Source organism: Porites lutea, chromosome 3 (assembly GCF_958299795.1).
Source record: "Porites lutea chromosome 3, jaPorLute2.1, whole genome shotgun sequence".
Classification (NCBI taxonomy): domain Eukaryota; kingdom Metazoa; phylum Cnidaria; class Anthozoa; order Scleractinia; family Poritidae; genus Porites; species Porites lutea.
In genome coordinates, this window is record NC_133203.1 from 46218813 (window position 1) to 46232387 (window position 13575).

Below are 13575 nucleotides of genomic sequence, written 5' to 3' on the forward strand. Positions count from 1 at the left end.
TGCAAATCACATGCTTTGTAATGACACCCATCCAACAAATTTACCACCGGAAAATAACCAAGGATATTTAAATTCTCTGTCCACTTATTGTCATTATCAGGACAAACTATGCTGCTGTAATGTATTTTTTGTGATAACCAAGATATGCTGTCGTAAAAAAATAATTTTATCTAGAAGGAAGGTATTTCCTTTTTTTAAGATGTACTCGAATCAATAATCATTGTACAGGAGGACTAACAAGGGCAATCTCTTATATCTGTAAATAGTTTCATTATTTTTACGATACATTTATCCCCGCTGTCATATCTTTATTTACGAACGTATAGTTCATTCGTACTCCAGTAAACTCTTTTATCTGTAAATAGAGTTGTGTTTGTCGCTCGCGTGTAGCGTAAGAATTACCTTCTCATATGATGATAAAAATATCAATAATAAAGTTTGAAAAGAGCTAAGTCTGGAAATTTGATTTGAGGTATTCAAACTCGTCACTCGAAGAGTTCTAGTGGCCACCCCCTGTTACTAGCAAAACCTATTAGCTTTAGCCTGTGGGCAAGCCCTCCTATTTGGGCGAGTGAAGCGAGTCTCGCGAGAACGCGCGAGCGAGCGGCGAAGCCGCGAGGGGCCGAGGAAAGGAGGGTTCTCGTGAGGCTCACTTCGCTTGCCTAAATAGGAGAGCTTGCTCGCACGCTATGTTTGCTTTAAAGAGACCAATATATGGAACCATGCTAACGCACTGTCCAAGAGGTTTCTTTTGATTGGTGACACCATAGGATTTCAGCCGTAGACAAAAAGTTAGATACGCCTTGTACATCATAATACAGTTAAAAAACAAACTGCTCAATAGCTTCCACTTCAATGGTCATGCCATAAGGGTTTCGTTAGCCTGCTGCGAGGAAGCTTTCGGGACCGAGGTAGGGAAGGCCCCTCTCTGACAAGCTAGAATTTTGTGTACAGTCTTCTAAGTTACAAGATGCTTGCACTTCTGATCAATAGCAATAAGTAAGTCACTAAACAAAGTGGAGGAAAATGCACAAATTCTCGTCCGCTTTCATACCATAACGGTTACTTTGGCAGTGTCGCAATAGCGTTCATCTTCCGTTCCTCAGGACGTAATGTACACGACCACGGAATCCTTTATTAAGGTCCAACATCTGGCTCTGTAGCTTTCTCACGAGGCGTAGCCAACGAGGTTTGGTTAACGGTTCTGCTTCCCCTTGGGCTCCCTGTGTTGTACAGGGTGCTTCAAGCTACTGTCCTGGGCCTTATTCTCTTTTTGATGTTTATAAATGAGCTCTTTGCCAGTGATTGTTTCTTTATCATAAAACAAAATTCACTGGCAACCATCTCGCTCTCTTGACACGATTTTGGAAAGATTTGCTTCCTGATTTGGACTTTTTGGGGCCAAAATGTGGGGTGCCACGGTGCTCTTAGAACGAGTTCTCTTTAATTCTACAAGCCCCAACTGATCCACATAAAAATTCGCCGCACTAATATGCATAAATTTCTTAAAGAATTAGTTGAGAGAAATTGTTAAAAGATCAAACAGTTAAGATGATCATATTATCAATTCTCATAACCTAATCTGTTAATAATGTATAGATATTGCTGGGAGAAAATTAATGTTGGTCACTCTTAAGGCTTTTGAATTAAAAAGCTAACTAACCGGTAGACACTGGACATTCAAAAATAATCTCCTTCCTGGCCCTGAAAACAAGAGAGGTGTGTTTTTTAAAGGCAATAGTGGTCTGAGAGGTTCGTGGCTTCAGCTAAAATGCGGAAATCTCTCGCGAAACGTACCGTTTCAGTTACGCGGTGGTTGTATTCGCAGCCAGTACACCTGCCCCACAGGTAGACCCCAGGGGGCGGGTTGATAGTCCCTTATATGGGCTAGATGGGTGTGTGCTGCCCGATAGGGTATAGTTTCTGAGGGTCTCCATCCTTAAATGGGGATTATTTTCACCCTTGTTGGCGTTGTGTTCCCTGTGGAATCCTTAGACAAAAATGCCCAACTTCGCGAGAAACAGATCATCTGTTAGAACTGAACTTAACCTTTAAGCTTTGTGTGTTTCTATGAAATTATTAGTTTGTTTCCCTTGAACTGGGTCTCGTTTTTCAGGTTTGGGCCTTGGCGGGGGGGGGGGGGGGAGGTTAGGGTCGTCAAGGTTTTTAAAAGACTCTGGGCGGCACACATCTATCCGAAATTTATAGGAGTACCTCCCGGTGGGGGGGGAAGGGGTGCGATGCGCCGCCTTTGACACGTTTGAATATCAAGAACCTTTATCCATTTAAGATATGGGTAAAGAGCAAAAGGAGAAGAAAGTAACTCCCGCGAGGAAGGGACCGGCAAGTTGGTGAGTTATCCGTCGTGAGTTACTGCAGCGAGGTAGCGAGTGGTGAGTTGCAAGATCTTGAATTTTCCAAATCTTGCCGGCAAGATCTTGAATTTTTCCAAATCTTGCCGCAAGATCTTGAATTTTCCAAATCCTGCCGGCAAGCCTGCCTATGGGACATAATTAAGTAAACCAGACATCGAGGCCTTCATCGAACAAGCAAACTTACATCACTCAACTATCAAATTTACGTCCGAAATATCGGGCACTGAGACTGTGTTTTTAGGACGTTTGCAGCAAATGAGAAAATTGCAAGATTTGGAAAATTCCATATCTTGCCGGCGGGCAACGTTTGGAAAATTCCAAATTTTGCCGGCAAGATTTGGAAAATTCAAGATCTTGCTGGCAAGACTTAAAAAATTCAAGATCTTGCGGCAAGATTTTGAAAATTCCAGATCTTGCCGGCAGGATTTGGAAAGTTCAAATTCTTGCCGGCAAGATATGGAAAATTCAAGATCTTGCAACTCACCATCCTCGGAGACCCAGGGGCAGTCAGTCGGGTTGGGAGAAAGGACGTGACTAAAGTTTTCAAGTACGGGCGGAAGAGCCCCTGGGTACCGACTCTCACCGAGCTATTTCCAAAACTTCAAGCGGATGCCGGCTCCTGATTCCTGAAAGGGGAACAAGAAAATAAGAAAGAAAGATCGAAACAGATTCGCAAAAATTTGCGCGTTTTTTTTTTATTTGGAATTGTGCTGGCTAACATTTAGGAAAGCGACAAATGTAATCTGCAAAGAGTAGTAGGTGAATAGCCAATTAGCAATGTTTTCGAGGGCTCCAGCCCAAACGCAGATCTCTCTCTCTCTCTCGTGCGCGCGCGAAACGTTCCAGCGGCGGAAAGCGATGGGAGTTTGATGGGAGATGGCTGTATTGGCAGCATACACCTGTCCACTGTATGGTTATGCCGCCTTTGACGAGACGGTTGGAAATCTAGAACCTTCATTTGCATAAGATACAGGTAAAGACAAAAGAAGGAGAAAGTAGCTCCCGCGGGAAATAATTTCAGTTCTCTTAGCCAATTGTGAGCCGTCATTAAATTCAAACTTGTATAATCCAACGTGAGTAACTGATCATTTAGCTTGTGAGTTCCACGGGAGAAAATGTCTCAGCTGTATTTTTTGCCGGTATTATGTCTCATGGTTTTCGGTATGCATTTAGTCTCGAGGTAAGTCGACTAAACTATTTATGCGTGACTTTTCAAACCGTTAACCTGCGAATACGTGCGTAGCAAGCGCGGTTTCAGCACTAGTCAGAGGGATTGCCTTCGCTACAGGTTTTGCTCAATAAACCGTTCGAAAACGTTTCCTTCGCAGGCTGCGTGAGCTCGCTCTAGATTATAATTTGAGAACGGGCCCCTGAATCAAGATTAGTTAGGAGTTCGAGGCATTCCACTGAAGCCTAATTTTTTTTGTTTATTATCGTTTTTTAACCCTTCACCAAGTTTACATCAGCTGACTTGAGCAAGAACTCCCTGACATTAAGCTTTGATGAAACGCGCGGCCCCGTATAAGTCACGTATGCAACTGGGAACAGAATTGTCCGCTTTGTTAAGTATTTTAATAATTTTGCACGCTTTACTCTCTACGGTCTCATTAACAAGTACGTAAAGTTGTTGAAAGTCAACCTTCGTATGAAAATGAGAGCGGTTATAAAATAAGATTCGTTCTTTAGCTGGTCAGATTCCATGATCGATAATTTTTTGGATCTTATCAAAGATCTCTCCACTAAAATTCTTAGCTATGAATAGAAAGAAAAAATAGAACTCTACTTACAATATATTTCGAATATATTGAGTAAAGGCAAATTAATGTGCAAATGCACTGCTTCACTAAGGCACTGTCATTCCTTTGATCACAGTAAAACAGTTCCCCATGAACATGACCCCAACACGATTGAAGGAGCAGCTTTGAAGATAGCCTCTTTCAATGTTAGAGTGTTTGGAACAAAGAAAATGGCAGATCCACTCGTTAAAGATGTCCTGATAGAGGTAAAATTTTTGTTTACTGCCATTATCATCTTTAATCGTCACGGTTAATAAATATTGTTGTTACGACCATTTCGAAACGTCGGGTGCATCCTTTCTTTTCAAGTTTAGTTACAAGTACCCTTTTGATAGTTCTTGCTGAACTCAATTCAAGCCGGGCAAGGAGGTCTGGCGTAATTTAAGGGTCTTACGGGTCATTTGATAGGTTATTAGGTGAGAGTGAACGCAAGAAATTAACCGGGGAGGACGGGCAGGAGAATTAAAAGGTCAACACATAATCGATTCACAGTTCGACTTTCGTACCATCGATGGAAACCGATACAAAATTGTTTCGATACGAACTCAAGCTGTGAAATTGCAAAAATCTTTCGTTCACTTCAAATATATTTTTGCGCGTGAACACGAAAAACATTTTGGGTTAATAATATTCTTCGTTCCTTAAGTCAAGGACGAGAAACTAGCTACCGTAAAATTCCGAAAATAAGCCCCTCCATGTTTTAGCCCCCCAAACTCGTAACGCATAAAAAACCCTCCGTTAAATCGCGTCTCCAAATATAAGCCCCCCGGGGGCTTGTACTCGGAAATTGCCCTCAAGACAAAGTAAAACAAAGCAAAAACGGTAAATTTCTTTTTAACTATAGGGTTAGCCCAATCGATTTCCCTCCATAGATAAGCCCCTGCGAATATAACCCCTCCAAAAATAAGCCCTTCAAAAAAGGCCTTTGAAAAATATAAGCCCCGGGCCTTATTTTCTTAATTTTACGGTACTCCTCGACTGAATAAACTTTTATCGAAACAACCCGCCACCATCCTATCAATTCGTCTGAACCATTCAGTATATACGGATGTCTCATTTCATTTTTCAGATCATTCTGAGATATGATATTATACTCATTCAAGAAATTCGTTCCACTGATGACGATGCAATTAACGAACTGCTGGAGGGTGTCAACAGGTAATAAATGGTTCCTCGGGCAGCGTGGTTTATAACTTAATTTGTCGAATTCAGTATGCGTCGCTCCAACAAAAGTAGATCGCCCGTACGTCGCTTTCATAGCGCGATACTGGCCTGCGTAGATAAGCCTTCCCCGTCCCCCGTCCCCCGTCCCCCCTCTTCCATTTTTTATTTCGAAATAGTTTACAGTCGAACGGTTTAATCCCGGTGGAACCCCGTTTATAAGGGAAAGTTTTCGTTTGTTCCAACGAAAAGCTCAATCTATAAATTACTTTCATATGAATCTTTCGCGTTATCTTTACACTGTACGTCTATCCTTCTGAAGTGGACGTGCGACAGAACCTTTAAAATAAAATAGATAACGATTTGGAGGTAGCACATTCACATAATGGTTCCTCGTCTTCCTGATTCCTGGTCGAATTGGAATTTGGAAGTGTTGGTTTTTGAGGAGAGGGGAAACCGGAGTACCCGGAGAAAAACCAACGACAAACTCAACCCACATATGGTGTCGACGCTGCGAATTAACTAAAGACAAGAACCAGGAGCCTATCAAATTTTGATGGGCTCCTGCAAGAACCGTTGACGAAAATACTTTACAAAAAACAAATTTTAAAAAAGGGGGCTTTTCAACAATGGCTTTTACGGCCAAGATATTGTCATGGCGTTTTCGCCACCTGAATATTGTAGGTTGTTTGCTCAAAAGAAGGCCTACCGAGGGGGGGTCACGGGCACCCCAGGACCCCCTCTAGCTACGCCCCTGCTGCGCTACCCTTACTCCCTTTTTTTTCAAGCATCCCCACCCATTTCATAAGGAGCCCCCCCCCCTTCTCACCCTAAGTACGAGTCCTCCCTTGGGAAGGAAGGGCTGTAAAGAGAAAAGTGAGATAGCTTTATTGTATAATTTGCAGATTCGCGTCTACATCCGGGATTTACAAGATGGCTTTAAGCGCTAGACTGGGACGTACAAACAGCAAGGAACAATATGCGTTCATATACAGGTAGTAATGATCGTGATGATAATGAAGATAATAATAATAATAATAATAATAATAATAATAATAATAATAATAATATGAATATTAAAATATATACCCTATGTACATTCTTCTTGTGTACGAAAGAGAATTGTCGTAAAATGACTATCTAAAAACTACTAATAACAATTATAAAAAGCATCAAAAAGTTAATAAAAAAATAAAACTATCTAAAAAGAATTGAATTAATTAATAATAATAATAATAATAATAATAATAATAACGCAATTTTAAAGCAAGGGGTACAAATACACCAACCCTTGGCCTGGCCAGTACGTACCTTACACGTGCACACAGCCATATCAGCCGGGCAGTGGCAGCCATGGACAGCTGTTTCGTCCTTATTGGAGTTCATCAACATGGCATAGCCGTCGGACCTCTATACGGACAAAGGCGTCTTCAGAGCCCCTTGCTTTAAGTTTGCCTTTATAATAACGCGCAAGTATCCATATGAACGCTTCCCGTTTTCACCATTTTGAGGTCAAATGTTGGATTGCGGTCGGACTAATTTCGAATCGCACCATGGGACCGTTTTTGCGACATTTGTCGGTAGTGTCTAGAATCAGGAGCCTCTTGCATGCTAGAGTGGATACCCCAAAAATCAGGTTGGACACCTTATGATTATTATACAACGACTCTGGCAGAGAACCATTAAAAAGCCACTGCGAAAAATACCATACTATTGCAGGAGCCCATAATGGGCTCCTGACTATTGTCGTTTGAATGGGTAAAGCTTTAAGTAAACCTGCGTTTCGCACTATCTTTTGTTCGTCTTTGCTACTTCTTTGTAATAAAACCTGTAAGAGGCAAGGAGAGGAAATCAATTAACTCTTTTGTTCTTATTTCTCTTCATTAGAAGCGACAGGGTGTCTCATACGGACGACTACGTATTTGATGATGGCGATGAAAGCACAGGAAAGGACAAATTTGAACGGGAACCTTTCATCGTGAGATTCACAGGATATCATACGTGTAAGATAAACATTTTCGCTACGTTAATGGCGTGTTAATTTTGAGCCTGGAACAGGCCACAGAAAGGAGGCTATGCAAATGAGAATCTATCTCTTTTATAGACTGAGAAAACAGCCTGCATTTCGCGTCGCCACCTCTGATTACCCCCCGAAATCACGTTTAAGAAACGAGCTAAACAGCGCAGGAATTCCATACTGATGACACGTCTATACCAAGATCTCGGTAGTGCTTTTGATTGGATGAAACAAATTTTTTTTCTAATCGGAAGCACTACTCAGATCTGGGTGGTGAGGCATCATCAGTATGAAATTTCTGTGCTCGCTTCTAAGACGTCATTTGAAGGGGAAGACCAGTGGTGGCAAGTCTTTCCGTAGAGCGGTGGTTCCACTTCTTCTGGCTGTGTACAATACTGTAGTTTTTAAACTCGCCCCAGGGCTTTTTTCTCCCATTTTCTAAGGGAAAAGCCCTGCAGACGAGGTGTGTAGTTTCGACCCTCCTTAAAGCAACCAGAAAGAAGTCTAAAAGCTAAAGAACCCACTCTGGTCCAAATAGTTTTAGCAGTGAAATTTCCTCGGTCTCAATGCACAACCTGCCTCGTCCCCAGTCGCTCGTGATCACTTTGAGGGGGGGGGGGGGGGGGGATATTTGAGTTAATTATTAAGAAAAGCGGAGACGAAAGGAGTGATGGGAAGGAGAGAAAAAGCGAAGCCCTTTTCTCTCTTTTTGCTTCCCATCGCTCCCCGCTGGCGCTCTGCCCTCATTCCTATCATCCCCCTCTAGCGTTTCTCGCTTTTCTCCAGCTCCTCGCGTTTCTGGCAAGTTCTTGCTCAGTGCTCTACACAAAGCCTTGGGAAAGGCTGTGGAGGAGGCATTTGCACGACAAGGTTATCATGTTGCTTTCGCCTGTCACCTTCAGTTTGCGACTTAACTGTAAAGGTGGACTGGAAGACTGTCGGCAATTTTTGTTAGCTTTTGACTAAAGTGACAGTAACTTTAGATGCGGCAAAGGCTTCCAAAAATGATTAATTGAATCTCTTGTTCATTAAGATGTGACTGATTTTGCCCTGGCCGCCATTCACACGTCGCCCTCCAAAGCGGTGTCCGAGATCGACCGACTGGTTGACGTTTACGACGACATCACACAACGATGGAAGTTGAAAGACGTCATGATCTTAGGTGACTTCAATAGTGGCTGTAGTTACGTCAGAACTTCCAGTTGGCCAAAGATAAGGCTCGCCACAGACCGACGATTTTATTGGCTCATTCCTAATGACGCAGACACAACCGTGGGAAGGTCTGATTGCGCGTATGACAGGTACGTACAAAGCTAGTGATTCGATTCGAGAAGTGAAGTTATATTTATCTTTTTTATTGAACTTAAGGACGCCAAGAATTACTGAATCTTCCATGCAGCTTTTCTCAGAGGGAGTTGACTAGATAATCAACGTAGCTGGCCAAAGAATTCTGGGAGAACAGCCGACATATCGCCACGCTACCACTGATTTCGTCGCGAAATGACTGACGGCTGAGGATCGGAACGACTGCAGAAATTCCATACTATTGACGTGTCACTACCCAGTCTGGGTAGTGCTTCTGATTGGTCGAGGCGCGAGGGAAAATTTGCCCCAAAAAATCAAAGGCAATATCCATATCTTGATAGATCTGGATCTGCAGTCGTTTCTCAGAGGTCATTTCGCGTGGAAACCAGTGATTTGGCGTCGCGAAATGTCGGCTGTTTTCTCTCGATCTGCAGGCTATGGCTGGAGTCACCTTATTAAAACAACACCAGAGAATCAGCCGCATTGATAAGTTTAAATTTTACCTTGTAGCTCAACGTGGTTTAAATCATTCTGCTGTCCGCTCAAATTCTCCATCCGGTAGCAAATACGATCATCCGGTACCATAGGTACTGTGTGACTCTGTCCGTTAAGTGCATTCGAATTTGCGTCTATAACCCCAGGGGACGCTGTCCTGGGTAGTTTCTCTTTTGTTGCTCTTCTCTTGTGTCCTTCCATTTTACAACCTAAAATTATTTCACTCAGTGTTAAAAATTAGTGGTTTGTTTTGTAGGATGGTTGTTGCTGGTGACAATATGATCAGAGGAATCTTCGCAGACAGCGCCAAGGTTTTTAATTATAAAGAATTTTATAATCTCAATCAAGAACAGGTAGGTACAAAAGCCATTCGCCACTTTGAGGTTGCGCGGGAGATCAGATCGAGATAGTTGTCAAAGTGCATTGTGGGACTGTTTTGGGGGACGCATTTTCAACACGGCGGCAAATTCGTTTCACAAAACAGTCCCACAATGCGCTTTGACAACCATCTCGATCCGGTCTCCCGCGCAACTTCAAAGTGTCGAATAATTAATCTCTCTTTTGACATAATAGGCCATTTCCGAGTACCCCCGGGTCTCTGTTTCAAAACGAGGGTAGGTGCTCAGCCTTTGATATGGAAATCATTTTTCATTCTCATACAAATAAAACTCATTTTCACAAGAAAGGTTGTGCACCTAGCTTCATTTTGAAAGTGAGGGTTTTTGCAACTCGGAAGTAGCCTATTAATTTTGGCAATGTTCACACTGTACCGAATACCTGTTCCGGCGCCCGGGGGGTGTACTCGATATATCCTTGGGTGGGGAGGTGCGGCGCGGCCCCTCATACCCTGAACCTGTTTAAGACAAATATCGCTGATTTTCCTACCCTGTTTAAGACAGAATTCCGATTTTTGATACCCTGTTTAAGACATTTATCCTGTTTAAGAAAAAAATTGATAAATCGATACCCTGATTAAGACAAAAAAATGCTAAATTCGATACCCTGTTTAAGACAAAAATCCTGAAAAACGTACCCTCGCTGGCCGCACGTCCCCATTAAGCCCTTATAAGGGAGAACCCCCCCGGTTACCGGCGCCACGAAATTCATACCGTACAGGGCTTCTGTTCACACACACGAGCGATTGTGGCGGCGCGATTTCTGTGACGGAGCGAAGCTGCGCCGCGCCGATCTCTGAAGTGGAGAGTCACATGTCTGATACTGGTGTTCACATTACGTCGAGCAGCTGTTTTGGCGCCACGAAAAGCTATCCGGTACAATCCTTTAAGGTTATTTGAAAGGTGTTATCCGGTCTCTTGCGGTGCATCACCGGTCACTCGCGTTTCGCGCTCGCCTTTACGATGCGAAAAACGAAGCGCCTCAGGAGGAGGCTGGCATTAGTACTAGACAAACTTTATCTTCAAGTGAAGACAACCTCGTCAAAAAAGGGAAAGGGAAAAACTGGGGGATACTAGGGGTTTTCCCTCGTCACTCTTTCCCCCTCGCATCTGGAACAGGCTGAGCTTGAGTCACATGAACTTAGACAAGCAAACTTTGCTTAAAAGCTTGCTTAATCCTGGGTTCAACTTAATCATGTTTCGAGAAACCAAGCAATTAACGTAATGAACTGTTTTTTCCTAGGCTGAAGACGTGAGTGACCACTTTCCTATCGAAGTGCAGTTTAAAGATTCCAGTAAGTCGCTTAGTTTCTTTCGGTAAGAGGGTATGCTTATATATCCGGTCGTTTCGGTAAATAAAAATGCAAAAAAGAACAAGGACAATTGACTGTCCAGCCATATTGACCAAACAAGCTTGGTTACAAATAGATACAGATTTTTTCTTGCGGGACCAGCACGGGAAATCCCGGGCTTGCCCAACCTCGTTCCCAGGGCTTTTCCCATTGAATTTGGGAGGGCGCCCCTCCCAAATTCAATGGGAAAAGCCCTGGGAACGAGGTTGGGGCTTGCCGTATTCGAGTAGCAAATCAGAACGAAAGTTTTGCTTTATCTTGCCCGCTCGCGGACAATGGCGGATTCAGCCACATAATAAAATAAGGTATAATCGAGGTGCACCTGATTAAATACAGTCGAAGCTCTCCTTGCGAGCACTCTCGTAAGCGACTAGACTACGAGTAGTCCCCCATTTTTCCTCAGGGATAGTAGAGCGAGCGAAACGCGAGCGCGCGTGAAAATAACCCCACGCGAGAAAAGGCGTCACGCGGCGGGGAGAGAGAGCCGCGTGTCGCCTTTTCTCGCGTAGGGTTATTTTCACGCGTGCTCGCGTTTCGCTCGCTCTACTATCCTTGAGGAAAAATGGGGGACTACTCGTAGTCTAGTAAGCGACCAGCTCAAGTTACGACCACCTTTGTGAAATCCCGTTTGAACTGTGCCTTAAACTTTGTAATGAAAAGCGTATATAAGCCACCGCGACCACTTTTGGGATTACCCAACTGGACTTTTCCTCTGTTTTTAAACTCTCGAAAGTGACCACTCTGCGACCACTCAGAGTCTTAATCATCATGTTCATATCATCAACACTTTAATGAAACTGCCGACACTGCGCAAACGGTCTAAAAAAAGTTTAGCTGTGTCTACATCTGATATAAAGAAACTCATTAAATATTAATTTCTTTTGTTTTTGGTTTATGAATTATTGATGAGTTTCTAAAGCTCTCATAAGCGACCACCATCTATAGTTTTACCATACGGTGACATACGAGAGCTCATTTTCGAAAGCGACCAGCTCTACTCACTACCACTTTTTGCAATTTCCGGGGTGGTCGTTTACGAGAGCTTTGACTGTACATTCAAGAGATAATTACTTGACTTACTTGAGAAATAACTTGTAAAAACAAAATCACAGCTTGTCGTCTAACAGATATGCCTCCCAAGCATTATATTAAAAGTTACGAACAACAAAAACGAACTTTGAGAAACTGTTAGGCTAACAAGTTTTCAGAAAACCACAATTGCAACCGTTTCAATCTTTATTAAAATTCTTCAAAATTGGTAGATCCGTGTCTAGTTTTTGCTGTGTTATTATACCTTCTTTTCATGTCAGTTTTCAGCAGTTATTGAAAATGGTTCACTAAAATTTGGTGGCGGCTCTCATTGTTTCAATTTTGATAAACTCCCTGACACAGTTTCTCCAGAAACTGTCTTTTTTTCAGGACACTACATATTTAAGGATTAGAAGCTTCTCAATAAAATTTTTCTTTTTATTTTAGCTTTCAGAGACGAGGAAGAATTCTTCTCAGAGTCTATTACAGTCACTAACCATGACGGCAAAATGGCAAAAGTCTCCAAGTATTTCCTCTACTCCTTGCGCTCAACTGAAGAGAACCCACTTCTTTCACAGGGTTTCACTTCGAACACCACCTATACAAAAAAGGGAAAGATAAGCGAAATAACTATTGGGAAACCAGTCGATACGGCTGACGTGGCGAAAGAAGTCATTGATAAGTTAGGCAAGGTCTTTCCTAGCTTGGTGTCTAACTCTCAGATAGCTGTGAGCGGGCGACTACTTGGCAGAATTGAACGCTATCAGAGAGTCGACTGTTCTGTTGAAGAATCCAGTGAAGCGGTATTCCAAATGCTTTCAAATCAATGCAGTGGTTTGAAGATACCGAGGATCACCGGAGTACAGCTTGTATGCAGTACCTCGAGCCTTTCGTGTAAGATTTCCATTACAGCGGATTTGAGTTCATTTCGTTTGTGAAAGGGAAAATTTAACTGAGTGCCATTCTAACCCAAAATACCCAGTCACCAGAAGCCAATAACCGGGAATGAGTGAGAAAAAGAAAAAAAAGTGTGTTGTGTTTACGTCCTCCACACAACATAACATTAGGCACTTTCACGTCCTAGTCGTGCAGTGACGGCAACGAAATGTACAAAAAAGTGTGATGCACGTGCAAAGTTGTTGTTTTGCTTATATTAACTATTGCTTTTTTGCTTTCTCCTTGACGTCGCCCTCTTCGTTAAGCTTCCTATTTTTCTTGTCCCCAGAGCCCATCGTTTCCATCGAACCTAGTAGCTCTGGGAACAACGGACTGAAAGTTGTTGTTGAGGTTATTTTTATGACCTGTTACGCTCTATATGAACATGACTGTTCTCCTAACTTTTCTTCATCCAATTTGATAAAATAATAAAGATTAGGCCTGGCGCTTTTTTTAGCATTTCAAAAGTGGTCCACATCTTGAGATCAATCGGTGACGCACACGTGTGAAGGCATCATTTATAAATTAGGATCAGTGTACTGTTATTCATATGTGATTAAGCAGCCATGCATGTTTTTAGGCGAAATAATTCTCCTATAACCATCAGGCCTAAGTTGTTCAAACGTTGAATCGTGCTATCCACTGGATAAATCAGTATCCAGTAGGTAAGTATTAGGGAAACAAATTGCGCTATCCAGTGGATAGTGATTTATC

At 42.6% G+C, this 13575-nt stretch overlaps 1 protein-coding gene across 1 annotated transcript; it reads left to right on the top strand.

Annotated features, from left to right (window-relative positions):
* Nucleotides 1-2292: 2292 nt before the first annotated feature.
* Nucleotides 2293-12870, top strand: LOC140932393 (deoxyribonuclease-1-like). Its single transcript, XM_073382005.1, has 9 exons — nucleotides 2293-2351; nucleotides 4248-4377; nucleotides 5241-5329; nucleotides 6238-6327; nucleotides 7220-7335; nucleotides 8383-8650; nucleotides 9406-9502; nucleotides 10788-10839; nucleotides 12373-12870. The coding sequence occupies exons 1-9, from the start codon at nucleotides 2293-2295 to the stop codon at nucleotides 12861-12863; spliced, it is 1392 nt and encodes a 463-aa protein (XP_073238106.1). The 3' UTR covers nucleotides 12864-12870.
* The last annotated feature ends 705 nt before the right edge of the window (nucleotides 12871-13575 follow it).